Source organism: Larimichthys crocea, chromosome I (assembly GCF_000972845.2).
Source record: "Larimichthys crocea isolate SSNF chromosome I, L_crocea_2.0, whole genome shotgun sequence".
NCBI classification, from domain to species: Eukaryota; Metazoa; Chordata; class Actinopteri; family Sciaenidae; genus Larimichthys; species Larimichthys crocea.
In genome coordinates, this window is record NC_040011.1 from 18,298,964 (window position 1) to 18,321,082 (window position 22,119).

The 22,119-nt window shown below is 43.4% G+C and overlaps 2 protein-coding genes across 8 annotated transcripts in view; one reads left to right on the top strand and one right to left on the bottom strand.

Moving 5' to 3' along the window:
- rsu1 (Ras suppressor protein 1) overlaps window positions 1–21,873 on the bottom strand; it is a 128,560-nt gene extending 106,687 nt beyond the window's left edge. For all 7 annotated transcript variants that reach the window (XM_019253909.2, XM_019253912.2, XM_019253913.2 and 4 more), the window contains exons 1-2: window positions 21,721–21,873; window positions 21,446–21,560 (exon numbers count right to left, since the gene is read on the bottom strand). In XM_019253909.2, the coding sequence (XP_019109454.1) occupies window positions 21,446–21,554 (109 nt within the window). In that variant the 5' untranslated portion in view covers window positions 21,555–21,560; window positions 21,721–21,873. The remainder of the gene's footprint in view (window positions 1–21,445; window positions 21,561–21,720) is intronic.
- LOC104939735 (complement C1q-like protein 3) lies at window positions 12,646–14,965 on the top strand. Its single transcript, XM_027290273.1, has 2 exons — window positions 12,646–13,657; window positions 14,707–14,965. Exons 1-2 carry the CDS (start codon window positions 13,067–13,069, stop codon window positions 14,707–14,709), a joined length of 594 nt encoding a protein of 197 aa, XP_027146074.1. The 5' UTR covers window positions 12,646–13,066; the 3' UTR covers window positions 14,710–14,965.
- Window positions 21,874–22,119: the final 246 nt, after the last annotated feature.

Here is a 22,119-nt window from a genome sequence, read left to right on the forward strand (position 1 = left end):
TCGCTACGTTTTTTGCCTGCTTCTACTCCCACAAATCCGTCCTACAAACATAAAAAATACCACCAGATGCAGCTCATTCAGGACATGATGGCTAGTACTTTACAGATCTCTACTATTAATACTGTACAAATTATTAAACATTTTGTACAATTTTCCCATCATAAGGATGCATAGGAAATCCTCAACAAAATCTCTCAACAGACCCACTACACTTTAAACAACAACTACGACTGCATAACTTGTCCTACAGACTTCATTCAAATTTCTGCTTGTAAACAAGATGTTAAATTATTAACCTTGGCCTCAACTTTACAAAATCTTTTACCGTTTTAAACAATTAAATATTAAAGTTGAGCATGTTTTTACTTTACAGCAGCGATTACAGCGTGTGACATCACAGTTAGAGTGAGAGAACACGTCCGTCAAAAAATTAAACATACCAGCCTCAACGGGCCGCAAATGTGACGCTACAGACATGATTTACCCAGCAAAACGTAGGAAAACTGAATACCTACGCAGTGATACCACCAGAAGGGGCGCTCCCATAACGCGACATAAGCACGCTGCGTAGGGCCCTGCGTCACTGCATAGGGCCCTGCGCCCCAAAAAAAAAAAAAAAAAAAAATAACGTGATTGACTTCAGCATCACATTTGCCGGTTTGTCCATTGACCATACCGTAGCACATTGCAGATATGAAGCGGAATATTCCATCTGGCTACGAGAAGAGAAAGAAGCGAATGCATGAAAATGAGCAAAGGGAACAGCTCAGGTGGCAGGAAGGAGAAACTTACTAACTAACCCCTCACTATTTTGGGGCTAGCTGCTTGGTTCTACCCACCCATTGACTGTGAAATATAATGTCAATGGTTTAGCTTGGTTGGGCTAACTGCTCACACTGCCCCCGATTCATTACAAGAGAGGTATGGGATGTTTCGTTGTCAACATTATACAGTTGCTTTGAAAGTTGTAATTCCAGATCTGCCAGTATTTCGTCATTGTTTAATATTAATTCACCCAGTTGTGCAAATTTCGTGTCAACTTGACGTTGCAGTGGAAATAGCTAAAATAGCATTGGGTAGAAGGTGGGAAGGGGAAGCGGACAGGCGAGTTTGAAACCGAATCTCGTCGGTGAAATTAAATTCCATCTTCCTCATGCTGACGTTTAGGGACACGTTTCATTGCAATGTTGCAATGTTGTTTATGGTAGCGCACCACGGGTTGACTTTATTTTCATTGTCTTTACCAGTTTGAAGTTTGATTGAGGAGGGAGTGACTGTCATGCTAGGAGAGGAGTATGAGACGAAAGGGTTCCACAGATTCGTGCTCTGTGCGCGTGTGTGAGTGTGAGGCGTGCCAATGAGTGGTAGCCGAATTGGGTGTTCTTAGTCAATGAGAGGTCTCAATTTAAACCAATGACGTCGCTGTATGCAAATCAGGCGCCATCTTAGCCAATGATCTGTCTGTATGCAAATCGATGGCGGAGCAATTGCGTGGCTATGCCGAGGGCACAGAGGAAAAGGAGGCAAGAAATTTGTTCGATAACTTTGGTATTTTTGTCGTAGGGCTTGAAACTTTGAACAGTAAACTGCAATACACTGGAAGGCATTTGTTCAGTAACTTTGGTATTTTGTGTCGTAAGGGCTTGAAACTTTGAACAGCAAACTGCATTACAACTGGAAAGCACTTCACCTGTCCTGGCACTCCACCTGTTGTTTGGTGGAGTTGTGCGGGCGTTATTGGCCCAAATTGAGTTGAAACAGGATGCAATTGTCAATCTTGCCATGGAGTTTAATAAGATAGGATTTGCCATTATTAATCCTAAAATTGGTTAGAATGCAGAAAATGGCATCTAGAAATGACTTGACCTAGTGGCCCCGATGACCCATTACAAGGGCCCCTTGCCATATTTTGCTTAGGGCCCCATGAAGGGCGAGAAGGCGAACGGCCCTGGATACCACTACTGAAGCTGTCTGCCTTACCGTTTCAGCGTTGTGAGCCTTGGAGCAGCAGCTAGTCCCTGCAGCACCCATTAAGTCCAATGTTAAAAAGGAGCGATTTTTCTTCAGGCACGCAGACAAAAGCTGTTCCTTTACCAGACGAAAGCAGTCCATTCCGTACCGGAAATCACATTTTAAAAATACCTCCACGATCAGGAAAGCCTCTTAGTACACGCGGTCAAGTTGTCGTAGCAATATTTACAACGGTCTGGCTTCAAACCGTCATTTCTGTCCTGTACTTCCTTCCGTTAACATCGTGCTTTTGACCGCAGCAGTCTGACACACACACGCGCGGCACACGCACCCCGCAGATGGTGGTCTTTGCTCGGTAAACGCATGGCTGCACAGTCGCGAGCCGCTGCTAAACCTCGTAAATCTCATCAGAGCTGATTGCACCAGACAGGAAATCCGACACAGAATCAACATAATAAACTTCCGCTCCCTTTCAAAATAAAACAATTGCAGTTCATGTAGCTTTTCACAACTTCACATCAGCGCTACATCATGAGCGGTGGCACCAGGGAGCAGTCAATCGATCAAAGGGTCTCAACATGAAGTGAGAGACCATTGTTGAAGTGGTACAACACACAATCATTTATGACACAACAGATCCTTTTATAATCTCCTCCATGTCGGAGAAGCAAAGTCAGCTGTTTGTTGTTTTTTTTTTATATACAGTTTATCTGGGGGTCTCGGTACTCCAGGATTCTCGCTGACTGTGAATACGGTGCGCTCGCGACACTGCCTTTACGCTGCTAACACTCGCCCGATGTGAGTTGACGCCGGGCAAGGACAGCGCTAAACCGCGGCACTTGATCCCCTGTGTGGTCCTGTGGAAATAGAGTGTACAGAACAAACACACTAGCTATTCAAGTAATTACACTGTTTAAAGAATGTATAATGAAACAAATGAATGTAACAGTGAGAAGTGTCCAGCACAGTAGGGACACACACTGTTGCTGACTCCTATTTCAGGTGGCTATTTCAGGAATGTCCTCAAAAAGGTTTGCCATAATGCAAATGTGGCTGCACCTTAGAAGGAAAACACCCTATTTTGAGCAGCTAGAAATATAACCATATAGGGCAGCTATGTATAGGACAGGAAGACAAGGAGTGACGTCAGTGGACAGGTGTAGAACAGTAAGAAGACGTGAAGCAGGAAGGACTCTTCGATCTTACTTGGTTTGCTGCAACAGATACTTTTTCTGTGGTAGGATCTCCAAAAGCTTTTGTTATAATTGAATAAATACTTTGAACGAATCCACGTCTTCTGAGTGCTCATCCTGTATCAACCAATTCGGGGAGGTGAATTAAGATTGCCTCAACAGTTTTGGGGGCTCGTCCGGGATGCAGGAAGAGCTGGTTTGGCTTAAAGGATGACCACACAAGCGAGAAAGGACACAGACCAGTCTAAAATAAGGTAAGCAGAAGCCTGCTGTTTAACTCGAATCTGCATATTGAAAATACCAAATTCAGTGTCTGGATCTGTGCGTGTGAAGTCTCTAAATTTAAAGCGTGAGATCGTTGCAAAGTTTTGTAAACAGCCAGAAATAATGACGTTTTGAGCAGAAGAAGTGCGAAATACCTCAATTGGCAAAAAAGGTAAATAACAGACTGCCTTGGTCGTGGCAGGACAAAGCCGTTCGTGGACGCGGGGACGGTGCCCTGAGGGGGCGGCTGGGTTAGATTCCCGGGGAGTTCAGGGCCCCCAAAATTCAACTAGGTTTGAAGCCATCGGAGTGCAAATCTCCGTAAACTTTAGTGGGGAATTGAGGCCCTCGGAGTATAATACCTCCGGAAATTCTAGTGGGTTAGAGTCCCTCGAAGCTTGAACTTCGTAAATTCCATTGGTTTCCAGCCATCGGAGTGCAAATCTCCGTAAATTTTCGTGGGGACTGAGGCCCTCGGAGTGCAATATCTCCAGAAATTCTGTGTAAGTCTGTTGGGTTAGAGTCCCTTGGGTTAGAGTCCCATAAAGATCGCCACAAAGGCTGGGTTAGAATTCCGGGGAGTTCAAGGCCCCCGAAATTCAACTAGGTTTTGAAGCCATCGCGAGTGCAAATCTCCGTAAACTTTAGTGGGGAATTGAGGCCTCGGAGTATAATACCTCCGGAAATTGTAGTGGGTTAGAGTCCCTCAAGCTGTTGAACTTCGTAATTCCATTGGTGTTCCAGCCATCGCCGAGTGCAAATCTCCGCTAAATTTTCGTGGGGACTGAGGCCCTCGGAGTGCAATATCTCCAGAAATTCTGTGTAAGTATGAGGTATAATTAAATTGTAAATGTGTTTTAAATGTCGCTGAAAATTATTGTTGAGATGTGTTAGTATTGTGTTAAATTGCAAATGTTGCTGTATCCTTGTGTTAACTGTCTGTTTGTTGTTTGTGAGGGAAGCTAAGTTGTATAAAATGATATAACCTTGAAGTGTCTTCAGTAAGAAGAGTCATATAGGCAGTGTCTTGACAAAAAACATACAAGGAGGAAACCTTTGCGGTGTGATAGAAGTGTCATTTTTGTCACAAGGTCAGTTGTTCTGGTGTACCCAATAAACTGACTGGCTGCTCTGACCTACCACTGAATAGGACTGTTGTTTGGCTATTCCATACAAACCGTTGGCTTCAAGTTTAGCTAGGATTAATAGGATAGTGTAGAATGAAAGGTGAATTTGATAGAAAAATAGATGACGGCGATGGGGCCCCTGGGGGACCTGGAAGCCATTTGAAAACAAATTATATTATTTATTATTATTATTATATATATGATGGCTACGGCAGAGTTATAGAGAGAAGAAAAGATAAGGAAGCGCTACGGCTAACGGAGTGTGAAGGAACGCTAGTCAAATATAAGGGAAAGATCCGATCAAGATCGACGGGGATGGTCTGAGCTGCGCAGTCTGGACGAAGGGAAGCCCATCACGCCAACATAAGGTAAGACCAGCTCACATACTGGCATCTCCACCTCCATATGCCCTCCTAGTTGCCCCGCCCATGGTGGGTTTTATCCCACTATACAGCTTCACGAGGGTAAGCTACCCATTGACGTGACCCAGACTCAGACTGGACGGATCCCAACAAGGAAGTGACGCTACACCCTGTCAACCAAAATAGACCTATAGAATGTACACCTCGGATCCAGATAGAAGCCCTGAGACTGACAAGAACGATCCCTTTGTACAATGCAGACGTACACGAGATTGACACAACAGGCCCAAATCCAAACTAACAGGCAGGAATGTTTAGTAGCGAAGTGGAACTACTTAAGTACTGTACTTAAGTACCTAAAATGCAGTATCTGTACTTTTTTGGAGTATTATGTTTTTTTTTCCAACTTCTACTTTTACTGCACTTTATATTTTAATGAATTTTAATACTTTTACTCCGATACATCTTCATGTGCTAAATCGTTTACCGTTACTACTGTAGCGTCCAGCTTTATGTTTGTAGGACAGGATTTGTGGGAGTAGAAGCACGGCAAAAAACGTACGAAAGAAGAAAAATAATAATAAAAATAAAGATTTGGATAACAATAGTGTGGCTGCCCGGTGGATAACATATAGTGTGCGCCTTGCACGCACACTCAATAATAATAAGAATAAGCGCGGTTGATAACATATAGTGTGCTCTTTCAGGCACACTCAACTAGAAAATTTCTAAAGAAATTTTGAGTGTGTCTGACTCTGGCCCTGTCGCCCCCATACATTATTACTGACACTGCTTAGCAAATTTAGTATTAATACAACAAGCTGTGTCATCATTGCCTTTTTAATGGGCTCTTATTTTGAAGGGACTCCTAACTTGAAAAAACGTGTCGTGTGTGTGTGTGTGTGCATGCATGTGTGGTTGTTCTGTCTGTGTGTGTGTGTGTGTCTGCCCTGTCTGTCTGTCTGTCTCTCTATCTATGTGTCTGTGTTTGTGTCTGACAAGGAGAGACAAGGATAAAATGGCCGACATTAAAAATGTAGTCTTGATAGTCTGATATCATACAGAGACTTCAAAAAAGTTAGTCAAAGGCAAGCTTGAGGTTGCCAAGCAACCAGGGTGAGCAATACGATGAGTAATTAGTCGCAGGTGCTGCATGCACTGTGTCTGTCCCACTGAGATGCACAGTATATGTCTGAATGATCCCCCTCGAAGGTGGCCAAAAAAAACCTATAAGGTATGCCTCAAACCAAAATCCGAAATGACCGCAAAATCCTTGTCTAGTGGACCATATCCTTGTCTAGTTTTCAGGCGAAAATTGTATAAACTTTGGCCTCGGGAGTGAGAGAAAGCACAGGTGCTCCCTGCTCCTTCTGGAAAAATCTCTTCTCAAAATAACATGGGAGTGTATGAGGCCGAGAAAGGGAGTAATCAATCAATTAGTGTGTATAGAGCCAAAACTATAACAGAGACAGCTTCAACAGTGTTATCACTGCGACTCCGCCTCGAATTTTCCTACGTTTTGAGGGTATAAATGATTTCTGTAGCTTCACATTTGCGGCCACAATCGCAGTTTACAAATTTATTTTTCGACAACTTTTTCTCTCCCTCTCCACTCTAGTGATGACATCACACACTCTAGCTCTCGAAAGTTCTCGCAATACACACCCATTCATTTTTTGGCATGGTTTTTGGTGATTTTTCGCCAAAAGTCGTAGCACACCATTCCCGGCCGAGCCGGTCGTTTTGATACCCGTTTTGTGTATGTGCGACAAAAACGAGAGGTTTGTGTGTGTGGGTGTGAGAGGTTTTAAAGAGTGTGCTCTTTTACGCACACTCAATAAGAATCGGAATAAGCCCGAGAGGTTTTAAAGAGTGTGCTCTTTCAGGCACACTCAATTAAAATGGCAGTAGATTGGGCAGTAGATGTGTGTTGCTGCCGCATCTTTGTGTCTGACCTCAAAACTATAAAGCTGACAGCTTCAGCAGTGTTATCACGGGACCGCCTCGAATTTTCCTACGTTTTGAGTGTAAATCATGTCTGTCTTTCAGACCTGGCTGGCGGCGTGTACGGACGCAGCGGCCCTTCTCTGTCCCAAGAATGGTGTGTTTCACATGTTTGTCTTCGTCAGTGTGCCCGTGTGATTTTACGTTTGTGTCGCGTTTTTCCGTCCCAAGGCGCACATACAGCCGTGGGACTCTTTTTGACATCGGCAATACTTTTTTCTGGAAAATAAACCCGACACACGCTGAGGACCTACACAACCTTGGCCTTCTCCGGCGGCCCGCTTCGACACTGACCCCCAGTACTGCAGCACATCCGCAGAGGAAGCGCCGCAGGCGGTGCGAGAGGAGGCAGAAGCGAGGAAAGCGCGGAGGTATCCTGGCCAGGCTAGCGGCTAACCCACACAAGCCGGCTTTACCATCCATCGTACTAGCCAATGTACGCTCCTTGGACAATAAACTGAATTACATACACCTCATGAGATCGACCCAGCGGACCGTGAGAGAGTGCTGTGTTTTCGTTTTCACGGAAACATGGCTGAACAACAACGTACCGGACTCCGCCATCCAGCTCGACCAGCTAACTTGCTACCGAGCAGACGGAGCCCTCATTGAAGGAGGTAAGACCCGCGGTGGCGGGGTCTGTACATCAGGGACGCTTGGTGTCAGGACACTGTGGTGGTCTGCAGACACTGTTCACCCCTTGTGGAGTTTATGATCATCAAGTGCCAGCCTTTTTATCTACCGAGGGAGTTTTCTGTCATCCTGCTTGTTGCAGTCTACATCCCTCCCAGCTGTAACAACAACGACAGAGACAAGGCACTGAGTGAACTGTACAGCATTAGTGAACAGCAGACTGCCCATCCAGAGGGACTTCTCATCGTGGCTGGAGATTTCAACCATGCAAATCTCAAAACAGTGTTTCCTCATGTGTACCAACACATTGACTTTGCCACTCGGGGAAACAACACACTGGACCAGGTATACACAACACTGAGAGGAGCATACAAGGCCTCACCCCTCCCCCATCTCGGCGCTTCGGACCACATCACTGTTATGCTAATGCCAGCATACAGGCCTAAGGTCAAAGTCACCAGACCGGTTCAGAAGCAGGTACGGGTGTGGCCAGAGGGTGCCTCCTCAGCACTCCAGGACTGCTTTAACACTACAGACTGGGACATGTTTAAGCACGCAGCCACCTACAACAACCATCAGATCAACATACAGGAATATTCAGATACTGTTACTGCTTACATCAGCAAATGCAATGATGATGTCACAGACACCAAGACCATCACGGTACGGACCAACCAGAAACCATGGCTGACGGGGGAAGTCCATCGGTTACTGAGAGCCCGGAACGCTGCTTTCAGAGCAGGTGATGAGGCTGGTCTGAGATCAGCTAGAGCCAACCTGTCCCGTGGCATCAGACTTGCAAAGAGGCAGTACAGCAGCAGAATAACCCACCACTTCACCAACAGCAGAGACACAAGGAGCCTGTGGCAGGGGTTACAGACCATCACGGACTATAAACCTCGACCACAGACCTGTGACAGTGACATCACTCTGCTGAACGATCTGAACCACTTCTTTGGACGGTTTGAAGCTGACAACAGCACCCCTGCACAGAAGACAACACCCCCTCCAGATGACCAGGTGCTGTCCCTGTCTCCGGCAAGTGTGAGGAGATCCCTCTCTAGGATCAACGCTCGCAAAGCTGGAGGACCTGACAACATTCCTGGTCGTGTGCTGAAGGACTGTGCAGAGGAGCTCACAGATGTCCTCACAGACATCTTCAACACCTCCCTGAGCCAAGCTGTTGTCCCCACCTGCTTCAAGTACACCACCATCATCCCGGTTCCAAAGAAGGCTTCTCCATCCTGCTTCAACGACTACCGCCCCGTGGCACTGACCCCCATCATCATGAAGTGCTTCGAGCGGTTAGTCATGCAGCACATCAAATCCATCCTCCCTCCGTCCCTGGACCCCTACCAGTTTGCATATCGGGCCAACCGGTCCACTGAGGATGCAATCGCCACCGCTCTCCACTCAGCTCTCACTCACCTGGACACTAAGGACTCGTATGTGAGAATGCTGTTCTTGGACTTCAGTTCAGCTTTCAACACCATCATCCCCCAGCAGCTGATACAAAAACTAGACTGTTTAGGACTGAACGTCTCACTCCGCAACTGGATCCTGGACTTCCTGACTGGAAGACCACAGGCAGTTCGGGTCGGCAGCAACGCATCCAACACTATCACGCTGAACACGGGGGCACCCCAAGGATGCGTGCTCAGCCCCTTACTGTTCACCCTGCTGACCCACGACTGCTCACCAACACACAACACCAACCTCTTCGTCAAGTTTGCGGACGACACGACTGTGGTGGGGCTCATCAACAAAAACGATGAGTCAAACTACAGGGATGAGGTGAGCCGACTGGCCAAGTGGTGCAGAGACAACAATCTCTCTCTGAACGTGGAGAAGACGAAGGAGATTGTTGTCGACTTCCGGAGAGCCCCCACCCAGCACCACCCACTAACCATCAATGGAGCTGCAGTGGAGAGAGTGAGCAGCACCAGGTTCCTGGGTGTGCTCATCACTGAGGACCTCTCCTGGAGCAGCAACACCGCATCACTGACCAGGAAAGCTCAGCAGCGCCTCTATTTCCTCCGCAGGCTGAGAAGAGCCAAAGCTCCAGCCCCCAACCTACAGACCTTCTACCGTGGAACCACCGAGAGCATCCTGACCAGCTGCATCACTGTGTGGTACGGCAGCAGCACTGCATCCTGCAAGAAGACCCTGCAGCGCATAGTGAGAGCAGCTGAGAGGATCATTGGTGCCCCCCTCCCCTCCCTCCAGGACATTTACAGCACATGCCTGGCCCGCAAAGCTCTCAGCATTGTGGGCGACCCCACCCACCCCAATCACCAACTCTTCAGCCTCCTGCCTTCTGGGAGGAGAATGAGGAGCCTCCGGGCGAGAACCAGCAGGCTGAAGGACAGCTTCATGCACCAGGCTATCAGGATGCTGAACTCACTCCCAGCACTGCCCCCCCTTCCTCCTCCGCCCGCTGCCCCCACAAACTCTGGACACTGCTGACCCCCCCTATAACAATGGCACCTGCCACTTTACTCAAATAAATATTTGCACACCATTTGCACTGTGTACAGTCTAATGTTCAAATATTTGAAATATTTTTTTATTGTGACTGTACATATACAATGTAAACTATAACCATACTTATATTTATAGCAACCATATTGCCTCACAAATGTCTTTTGCTGTATATATTTTTTAGATTTGTACATCTTTATTCTATATATATATATATATTTTATATACTTTTCTTTTTAGATCTTTTACTACACTTGTGTCCATACTGTTTTAGACAAGAGAGAAACGCAATTTCGATGCTCTGTATGTCCTGTACACATAGCAGCATTGACAATAAAGTTGACTTTGACTTTGACTTTGTAGTGTGACATTTTCTCGGGTCCGCACTCTAGCTATGACATCACTCACTCTAGCTGCAAACTTTCTCCCATAAATTTTTTTCCCGTGGTTTTCGGCATGGTTTTTGGCGTGGTTTTTGACGATTTTGTGCTCTTTCAGGCACACTCAATAAGCCAGAGGAATAGTATAGAGTGTGCTCTTTAAGGCGCACTCAATAATTCAATGCTAAATGTACCTGTGGATTAGAATCAGAGGCGGTCCTGGCTACATTTACGCCCTGGGTGAACTAACCCCCCCCCCCATAAAAAAAACGGCCCTGATTAGAATGCTTTCATAGTCCTGACTCAAACATACTACCAAGCTAACTATGCTTAGAGGTTTTTCATTATATCTTCGTCTTCTTTTATGTTTTACTATTGGTTTGGTCTTTATCTGTTTTAGCGGTGCTTTCTTTTAATAGTTTATTTTATTTTATTATTATTTTTCTTTTAGCTACTACATTTATCTTGCATTGATTGCCTGTAAAGCACTTTTTAAATTTGTTTTCAAAAGTTTATGGTTATTATTACTCTGCCCAGTCCCATGCCTTTTTGTGCCTCCTTTAAATCCTCCACAGCAATTCATCATTCACTGTGCTGATATTGAGTGTGGTGCCAATCCAATGATCCCCTGTAACCTCCACAGCTCATTTTCAGGGACTCTCAATAAGTGGACGTTTGGAGGCCTAATGAAGCCAGAGAAGACAAGGTTAGTTTGATTTTAGTGGCATCAATACACCGTCAGTGCCTCAATGTTCTACTGATCCACAAGACAAATGACTTTCTTCATAAGCATATGTTTGTACATAGACCAGGGCCGGTCTTAGCTATGGGCAATGTGGGCGGCCGCCCAGGGCGCAGTCTTCGTGGGGGGCGCACGATCGCCCGAAAAAGAAAAAAACCTCGCGAATTTTAGATACCGCTCATTAAGTTAGGGGAGCGGGCGCCCCGGGAGCGGGGTGTTGACAAGGCAGAGGGGGGCAGCGGACAGAGCGATGGGGGCGCACGGTGCATCTAGGGGCGCATGGCGCATCCAGGGGCGCACGAACGGCCGTGAGGGCGCACGAGAAAATGTTCGCCTCGGGGGGGGGGGGGGTTCGCCCAGGGCGCAAATGTGGCCAGGACCGGCGCTGACATAGACAGTATAAGAACGCATAGTTACCAGTGTTAAGGCACTGCTGAAATGTCTCTGAAATAACCTGTCATGATCCTATCTTTTTTAGAGGGCTTTATTGGAACAGAATAAGTTTTTATTAAAGTATAATCACCTGAAGATAAAAATTATTACATTTTTTGTACCTAGAATGATTATTTTATATCTAAATTCTATTCTATTCTAATTTTCTATGGGCCATTACACAATGTAAATTAGCCCAATTAGCAACTGATTAGTTTGTTTGTGAATGTCATGTATCATTTTATCAGGAGAGTTGTGAACAGTCTGAGCAGACAGGTGAGCTCTGTAAATATGAAATAGTGATGTGAAAAATAAAGATAGGAGATATAAGATATTTGATATCATGTATATGATATTATAAATTAAAGATTTGCGTTATTAATGTTGATGTCAAAGTAACCCCGTGGCAGCATTTTATTAGCTGAAAATGTTTTACTTGAGAACTGTGTAGTCACATCCAAAGACTGAAAGAAGGACAGCGTTACAGTGTCATCTTGTGATGAGGTTGCAGATTACAACCAACTGAATACTACTTCCCCCCTTTTTAAGCAAGGAGGAGAAACTATGGTTCAGTTTGTCTGTTCAGGGCTACTGTGGAAACATTTCTATACTATGATAGTATTAAAGCCACCTGTTTGTATTAATAATTACATCAATAAATTATATTATGTTATATTAAGCTTAAGCCTTTAAATAAACTGTAAAATTCATCCATCCAAGCTGCTTTCTCTTCTCTTCCTGTGTGTAGGACCTCAGCCTGTCAGCATCACACTATATGAGCAACAACCATCATCCAGCCATTAGGTAACATTTAGAGCACTTAAAATATAAAGTAAGAAATCCTAATTCAGATTCCATAAAATGCCCAATCCCTGTATTTGGACAGCATGCCCTGTTTCTATTGGACGACAAATCCCCACGGTACTCTTTCTCTCTCTCTCTCTCTCTCTCTCTCTCTCTCTCTCTCTCTCTCTCTCTCTCTCTCTGATTGGCTCCTACTGTGTATCTGGTCTTTTGGCTCTTTGAGCGCTTTATAGGCTCTCAGGTAGACGGAAAGTGATCCTGACTCACTTTAAGAGTTAGGCTTCTGGTGAAATACTTTGGTTCGGGAACGGGGGATCAAATAGAGGTCAGACCCCATGTTTGGATTTGCTGGGTCTCATAGATGCTGAATCCAGAGGTTCTGGGGCTTACAGAGCAGTGAAGAGCTAAAGTTTGTGAGAGACTTGAAGAAGCAGCGCATTAGCAGAAAAGTGTGGGGAAGAGAGGGACCAGGACGCCGAAGGGAGGGGGGCACGTCTTCTAAACTTTACAAACATTGTGAACAAAGTGTGTAGCTCTGCTACACTTTTTTTCTTTAAAGGGTCACCTTACAGCCAGCAAGATTTCACCCAAAAGCAGACAACAGGATCGCCCGGCGCTGACGCGGCTGGTCGGCAGGAAGCGGCTGGTGGCGGCGGGGGTCCTGGGGGTCGTTATGGTTCTGGTTTTAGTCATCCTCATCCCAGTTCTGGTCAACTCAGCGGGGACGGCGGCGCACTACGAGATGCTCGGTACCTGTAGGATGGTGTGCGACCCGTATGGCACTAAATCTCCGACTAGCACCGCGACGGCGGATACAGTCCGAGACAACAGCCTCGTGCAGTCTTTACCTACTTTTATCCAAGGTCCGAAAGGGGATCCAGGTCGTCCAGGTAAGGCAGGTCCGAGGGGACCTCCCGGGGAGCCGGGACCACCCGGTCCAGCGGGCCCGCCTGGAGAGAAAGGTGAACCGGGCAGATCTGGTTTACCAGGACCTGCAGGACCCAGCGCAGCTGCCGGCGCAATAAGCGCGGCCACCTACAGCACCGTGCCTAAGATTGCCTTTTATGCAGGGCTCAAAAAGCAACACGAAGGCTACGAGGTGCTCAAGTTCGACGACGTTGTGACCAACCTAGGAAACCACTACGACCCGACCACAGGGAAGTTCACATGCTCCATCCCCGGGATTTATTTCTTCACTTACCACGTCCTGATGCGCGGAGGAGACGGGACCAGCATGTGGGCTGACCTGTGCAAAAACAATCAGGTAACACACACACACACACACACACACACACACACACACACACAAGAGCACACATTCTAACAATTCCACGGTTATGTTAGACTGAACATCTCTGCCGTCACTGTGTGATACCGGGAGAGTCCAGGCGTTAAGCAGCAGCAACAATAAAAGAATGATTTAAACACAACATGTAGTGTGCAGACTGGGTGTTTGTTGGTGGAATCTAGAAGAGGTTGGACACGAAGCCTGGTCCTGGACTACAGCTCGATGGTCTTAATGGGCCAGAGGTCAGAATCTGGGTGGCTGTTGTTCATAGATTTTTCCATCACTGAGGTTGAACCATGTTCAGAGGAGCTGTCTTATTTTACCCCCATATTCCTATGAGCATTCATTCTTTTGTGCATACGGCAATAAAGAATTTGAATGTTGACACTGAAGTGAAGAGAAAGTTTCCTGGTGGGCTTTAGGACATGTGTCACATGATTCTTCTACAGCTCTTCACGTTTCTGTAAAATTTATTTTTAATTTCTTTATTTCTTTTATTTCTTAATTTCTTTAAAATGTTTAAAATGATTTGCAAGATGTTTTGTTATAACCTCCTTATATACTGCCTAAGCATCATACTTCATGATTTCAGCTACATAAATAAATACATATAGATAAATTAATGTATTCATAAATATCCAATTTTGCAAATTCAAGTTGTGGTAAACACAGTGTGTTATTGTAATGTTTCCATTTTAAAGCCTTTATTTAGTTTACGTGTCTGAATTAGCTGAATATGTATTGATGCTTTATTGTTACAAGACCGTCATAAAATCGACTTTATTTTTCCAGTATTGTGCTAAAAGTAAGAAAAACAAACAACAGACTAAGTACAGTATTTAAAACTACATTTACTGCTACACCTACTTGATAATAATAATAATAATAAAAAAAAAAAAATAAAAAAAAAAAATAATAATAATAATAAAATTAATAACAATTAAGCCTAGGCACTGATACATGCCCTTTGCTGCCTCCTGCTTCCTCTGTGGTATGTTTGTCATCCTCTCTGGTTGTCTCTGTAGTGATCAGGCTGTCAGCAGCAGATCTAATCCGTGGGGCAAACCAGTGTTGCAGTGTCGCTCCGCCAAGCACATCCCTCTTTCCTGTCAGCCAGCTATTGTATGCTGCTGCAGACTGCACAGAACACAGCAAGCAACTCTGGGATTAAACCAGCAGAACTGCACACCTAAACATATTAGAAGCTGAGAGACATGTTTCAATAAAGTCTACTTCCACTGTGACTTTGTTCATAGGAGTAAAACATTTCTGTGGAAGTGACCAATGTGCGCCAAGACTGCCCATCGCTTTGATTATGATCCATATTAAAATCACTTGTAAATGTGACCTTCTTTGATTTTTGAAACAAGTCTGCTCCATCTTACTAAATCATTTGTGTTTGTTATTGATTTGATCAATCAAATTTTATCTTTTTTCTAAAATCAGCATCATTTTGGGATGTTAACTAAAACATGATGATTCATATCAGAAGAGGTAAATAATCCACTGGTATACTTAAGGAAAATTCACCTCAAACAATGTGTTTAGATGGAGATGATTGCAGTTACACATTGGCCCAGATGTTCTCCTGTTTTAATAACATCTGGAGATATATCTGCATGTGCATACACATATGAAAATTTCATTTTCAAATACTATCAGTGTTGGATGTTGATTTGATTTCAGCAATGAGGAGAATCAAACCTTTTTCATTTAACAGAAGGAAGGAGCTAGTAAAAAATGAAAGTCACAAGCAGCATCAAGTAAGTCACTTGCCAGTTTAATTCTGTTTACAGTACAAAAGTACAGTCAATTTACGGGAAGAACTCCACACTGAAATGCCCCAGCCAAGGTTTGAACCAGGAACCTTCTTGCTGTGAGGCAAACAGTACTGACCACTGCACCCAGCGGCGGTTCTGGCTACATTTGTGCCCTGGGCGAACAAGACCCCCAACATGTTTTCAGGCATAGGGCACTGACATCTTGAAGGGGACTGAACAGGAGTAAGAAATGTGAATTTAAGAATTTCTTTCAAATGTCCATCACACTAATGTCCAAATACATCCATTAGTGCCAAGACTGCCCATCGCTTTGATTATGATCCATATTAAAATCACTTGTAAATGTGACTTTGCTTGATTTAATTGAAATAAGTCTGCTCCATCTTACTAAATCATTTCTGTTTTTTTATTTGATCAATCAAATCATCTTTTTTCTAAAAATCAATATTAAAGCAAGCCAGAGGTTACACTGATGCTGAGAGGAGACCACAGGCATCAAGAAAAAATCAGCGCTATCAGCGCCTTTCTTTTAAATTGGAGGCTGAAGGGAGAAAGGACATTTCAGTGTTGTTTAGATAAAAAGATTGAAATATTGTGCTATTATTTTTTTATTGATTTTTTTTAAGGATGTAAATATGTATGGATGATGTTTTTGGAATGGATATATTGTTTACATCCCTATACTGTGACACTACTGGCAGACAGGTGTCATAATTTAAATAGTTCTGCAGGTGGATATCAGGAAAACAAGAACAAAGGAGTTTTTTTTGGCGAGGATAGTCTCCCATTAAAATGAATAAAGCAGAACAGTTCATGCACTACTGAAGACACAGAGGTGAGTTGAAATGGAAGACGAATCAATATAAAAATGTAACTGTAATAGCTGAATAGAATAGTGAGACCATTCTTACCAATAATGTGGTGGAAATGTCACTGAGCATCATCTGTAGTCTGCATGTAGTCATTTTTGTAAATATCCCTACACAGGAGCAGCATCTGAGATAGGCTTTTTTTTATTTTATTATATTTATTATGTGCTGAAAACAAACCCAATTAAGACCATTAAACCACCAAAAACATGTAAGTCCACACAGTATTGATGGATGTGTCACTTACATTTATAAAATAAAGTGCCGTTCAACTCATTGACTAACACTGCAGGGTGTTTCTGGACTCTCTGGATCTGGGCCTGGTGCTACCTGACAGGAGACTGTGCGGTCCGGTCCGGAAACTCTGACACTCCGATGGCACAAGAATGAAACTCTGATGTGTAAAATAAATCCAAATATTAGCCCTCTTGTGTTATATATAAAGATCTAATTAAAAAGAAAGAAACAAAACACAAAAACGTATAAAAGTATACAACTACTGCAGGACTATGTTCAGTATTTATGAAACAATATTTGCATGTTGTGAAATGTATTCTCATAAATCAGAAGAACAGTCGGACAAACGAGGTGCAGATGCTCCATAAAATATCATCATGAATCTTATATTATGTTTCTAATGTCTTTATTTCTTTTAGTTGATTTCCTCTATGTATTTAGATCCTTTATCGTGTTCTATTATTTATAAACAATATATACGGATAATAAACACTGTGCGTGTGATACGTCACTTGTAAAAATACAAGAGGTATGTAAAGTAACATTGTTTATCCAGAAAGTGAAGGCTTGACACGACATGCGCACACACAGCTGCACGTCACAGGACACGAACACAGTGTGTTTTTGTTTTAATGAATAAAGCCTCACACGTTTTCCTACATAAATGTGCAAAGACAACTTGAATGCATTTATTTTATTCTCGTATAATTTGGAGAATACACATTATGTAGGGTACCTGCGTCATCCCTTGCGTCTTGCACATCTGGACCTTCTACCTCCGTCACTGCTCCAGTCAGCAGGGATTCCCCAATAATTCTCTGTCAATGCATTTCTCACCCAGTGTTCGCTTTTTTCCACTCCCTACACAAACACAAACCTGTGCCTGTGTGCTTTTTGGGTCCACAGTCAGACTACGTGTTTTTAAGACAGGGTCCGGCCTGCTGAACCAGAAGTACTCACTGCGCCTGCCACATGCTGCCACTCAAACACCTTTTTAAGCACCTCCCCAAGGAGGACTTCACTGTGTCATTTTCAAGGTGCAGGACCTTTGGAGTTGATTCTGATTCATAAATGCATTATGAATCAGAATATTTTTTATGCTTAAGCACTTTCAGTGTTTAATCTGTCTGCAACCTTTTGACATGATTGCTGCATAGTTTTATAAATGAGGCCTGTGGACAGGAATATTGGAAGAGGCTGATGTATTTATACAATTGAACCTTCTGCACTGCTGAACAAGCTTTAGAAAGCTAAGAAAGCAATATAATACTACTTTCAAACAGCTCACTTGCAGAACTTGCTGAAGGACAATCTCATAATTGTCAGAATGTCCAGCAAGAGTGAATTCCAGTGAATTCAGTTGGAATAGAGGTTACACCGTTACTTATAGTGATGGTGACATTAGCTCAGGGATGTCTTTCAGTCTGACCTCCTCTGTTCTGAAAAGCTGGGATTAAGCTGAATGCATGTCAAAATCAGAGATGTAGTTAGTGTCCCAAGTGCTGAAGCCACATACCACATATGTGGGTTCTCATGAGGGACGTGCAGGATCCTGTACTTGGACTTAGGTAGGACTGCTTTCAGCTCACAAAAACTGGCAGTGAGTCATGGATTTTGAGGTTACAGAGTCGATAGGTATGTTATGTGAAGAAAATAGTTCTTCAGTTTTGAATATGACAGCACTCTTCTGAAAGTATTCAGCTGTATCTGACAGGCAAGCAACTATCGCTACTGATATTGTCAAATGATCACAAGTAAATAACTATTTCCTAAAAAGTTTGCAGATAAGTAAATAAATTTAATGTTTGTTCATGTTTTCTCATTATGTTAATAGAAAACAATCTGGATGGCTTTATATTTATTTCAAAATATAGTTGTGTAAATTAGTAACTTACCAGAGAGGGTTGTAGAAACACAACAAATTTTCACAGAAGTGACACAGAACCTTCTTAAATCAACAGACTGATGAGAAACTCCATTATAAAACAAATTTTAATATTAGACGAAGATAACCTGAGTAAATACAAAATGTGTTTTTAAATGATGATTTAATTTCTTAAGGGAAAAATGCTCCAAACCTACCTGGCCCTATGTGAAAAAGTATTTGCCCCTAAACCTAATGGCTGGTAATGGCTTTGTAACCCCTTGCAGATTGATAGATGTTAATGACAAAATGAAGTAGCACATCATGACACGATGTAAAGAAATTTGATGAGAGAAACAGACAGGCTCTATTTAAATGATTTCTTTTAAGTGAATAACTTTTTCACATAGGGCCAGGTAGGTTTGGAGCTTCTTTCCCTTTTTACTCTTTGTCTAATATTAAAATTAGTTTGATGATGTGAAACATTTAAGTATGGCAAAATAACTGAGAAATCAGCGGGCAAAAACTTAATTACTTACCTACTTAAGTTACACTTGATTTGATGACTAATTTTCTTATGGACAAAAAAATCAAAATCATTCAAATAAAATCAAATTTTATTTGTATAGCCCAAAGTCACAAAGTACATTTAGCCTCTGAGGGCTTTACAATCTGTACAGGGAGTGACACCCTCTGTCCTTAGACCCTCGGTTTGAGTGAGGAAAAACTTGCCCACAAAAAACCTTTAACAGGGAAAAAAGGTGGAAGAAACCTCAGGAAGAGCCACAGAGGAGGGATCCCTCTCCCAGGATGGACAGACGTGCAATAAATGTCACGTGTACAGAACAAATCAACACAAACATATTGTGCAATTACAATGAATGATGAAATAAACTAGAAAAATTTCTAAAGAAATTTTGAGTGTGCGTGACTCTGGCCCCGTGGCCCTCATGCATTATTACTGACACTGCTCAGCAAATTCAGTATAAATACAACAAGCTGTGTCCTCATTGCCTTTTTATTGGGCTCTTATTTTGAAGGGACTCTTCTTTTGAAAAACTTGTCGTGTGTGTGTGTGTGTGTGTGTGTGTGTGTGTGTGCTTGTTCTGTCTGTGTGTGTGTGTGTGTGTGTGTGTGCGTCTGCCTGTCTGTCTGCCTGTGTGTGGTGTGTCTGTCTCACTATCTATGTGTTTGTGTTTGTGAGAGACACAGATAAAATGGCCGACATTAAAAATGTAGTCTTGATAGTCTGATATCATACAGAGACTTCAAAAAAGTCAGTCAAAGGCATGCTTGAGGTTGCCAAGCAACCAGGGTGAGCTGCAGGTCAGAGTAATTAGTCACAGGTGCTGCATGCACTGTCTGTCCCACTGAGATGCACAGTATATGTCTGAATGACCCCCCCTCGAAGGTGGCCAAAAAAAACCTATAAGGTATGCATCAAACCAAAATCTGAAATGACCAGAAGAATGCTCGTCTTGTGTATAATGTCTGTGCCAAGTTTCAGGCGAAAATTGTATAAACTTTGGTCGTAGGAGTCAGAGAAAGCACAGGTGCTCCCTGCTCCTTTCGGAAAATTCTCTGCTTCAAAAACCATGGGAGTGAATGAGGCTGTGGAGGGGGGTACTCGATCAATTAGCCTGTATGGAGCCAAAACTATAAAAGAGACAGCTTCAACAGTGTTATCACTGCGATCACCTCGAATTTTCCTACATTTGAGGGGATAATCATGTCTGTAGCTGGGCATTTGAGGCCACGGTAGTCAAATATGTTTTTTTTTTTCACTGATCGTTCTCTCCCCTCTCCACTCTAGCGATGACATCACTCACTCTAGCTCTGGAAAGTTCTCGCAATACAAACCCATTCATTTTTTGGCTTCGTTTTTCTGGATTTTTGGCAAAACCGTTTGCCGAAACTCTTAGAAAAGACATAGCACACATGCCCCGGCCGAGCCGGTCGTTTTGATACCCGTTTTGTGTATGTGCGACAAAAACTCTGGGAGGAGTAGCGAGCCAAAAAAAGGGCGTAAGAATAATAATAAGAAGAAGAATATAAATAAGCGCGGGTGGATAACTATAGTGGGTGCGCTTTCAGGCACACTCAATAATAAGAATAAGCGCGGTGGATAACATATAGTGTGCGCTTTCAGGCACACTCAATAATAAGTATAATAAGAATAAGCGCGGTGGATAACATATAGTGTGCGCTTTGCACGCACACTCAATAATAAGCCCGAGAGGTTTTAAAGAGTGTGCTCTTTCAGGCACACTCAATAATAAGCCCGAGAGATAATAAAGAGTGTGCTCCTTCAGGCACACTCAATAATAATAATAATAATAATAATAATAATAATAATAATAATAATAATAATAATAAGAAGAAGAAGAAGAAGAAGAAGAAGAAAACATAGAAACACAATGGGTTCCCGCAGCTTCGCTGCATGGACCCCAATAATAAGAAAAGGTAGAATAACAATGGGTTCCCGCAGCTTCTCTGCATGGACCCCAAAACGTGGAATAACAATGGGTTCCCGCAGCTTCACTTCACCCCAAAAAGAACTTGCATCCAGAGAATTAAGGGCAATTTCTGTTTATACTGTGTTGAAATATCTTCAGTGTCTCTGTGTTTTTTTGTATTGTTTTGTCACCATGTTGGGAAACTAATGCAGTTATAAAGGAACATGCACTTTGTATGTGTTGAGGATAAGGACTCCTGAAAGGAAGGCTACAGATTTGGGTCATTAATTACATCAGTTACACACACATTTAGTAGGGCCATGACAGCCGCGTGCCATACTCTGAAGTGACGTGAAGCTCAGCAGGCTAACGGCTAACGGGCTGACTTTTACTACGTCGCAGATGCTTCTTACTTCCGTGACGTCATCGTCAGCGAGTTTGTGTTGAAACTTTGTGAGACTCTTCACCATGAAGCTAAACTAAAGCGGTACATAACATCATAACATCATAACATCATAAGAGCAGGCTTCAAGTCATTTGGTGGTTAACACACTCACAGAGTCCCGGGATGTCCAGCATGTTAGAAATGCCCCTGTCGCACATCTCCACCTCTGGGAGGTTCTTCTCCCGACTCTCTTCCACGATCTTCTTTAAAGACTTGGACATTTTTTTCTGAAAACACATTTGGAAGAAGAACAGCGCGGAGTCAGAACACTCAGCATTCACACACAGTGGCGTTAAATGAGCACGTCAGTCCCACAACAAACACGTTAGCTCCAGGGAAGACTGGAGGAGCCGTGTCCACACACTGCTCGGTACTGAAGACGCTCACCGTTTGGAAAAGAGGAATAAAACAGAAGAATACACTCGCGGGTGGATTTCTAAAAAAGACTCCGCTTCACACCCTACCGGAAGTTTATGCGAGAGAGCCACCATTCCATAATAGGATACTTCCTGTTCCTAATATGTTCAGCCACACCCCCGAGCGCCCAAAGAGTCCGGAGTCATTGACCAGCACGCACCAATCGGAGTCATTGACCAGCACGCATTGAGTTGGTGTTTCTGCCTAAATGATAGGCTATAATAGTATTTATATGAACCCCTTCTCTAGATTCACATTTGACATTTTACAAAGCTGGAGGAGCAGATGTTGGGGCGTCCTGGGACATGAAGTTGACCATGTACAGTTTAAATCCTAGACATTTGAACTACATCCTGTACACACATGTGT

Excerpts from the sequence above, each read along its gene's own strand:
- LOC104939735 (XM_027290273.1), top strand. The coding sequence starts at position 13,067 with ATGGTTCTGGTTTTAGTCATCCTCATCCCAGTTCTGGTCAACTCAGCG.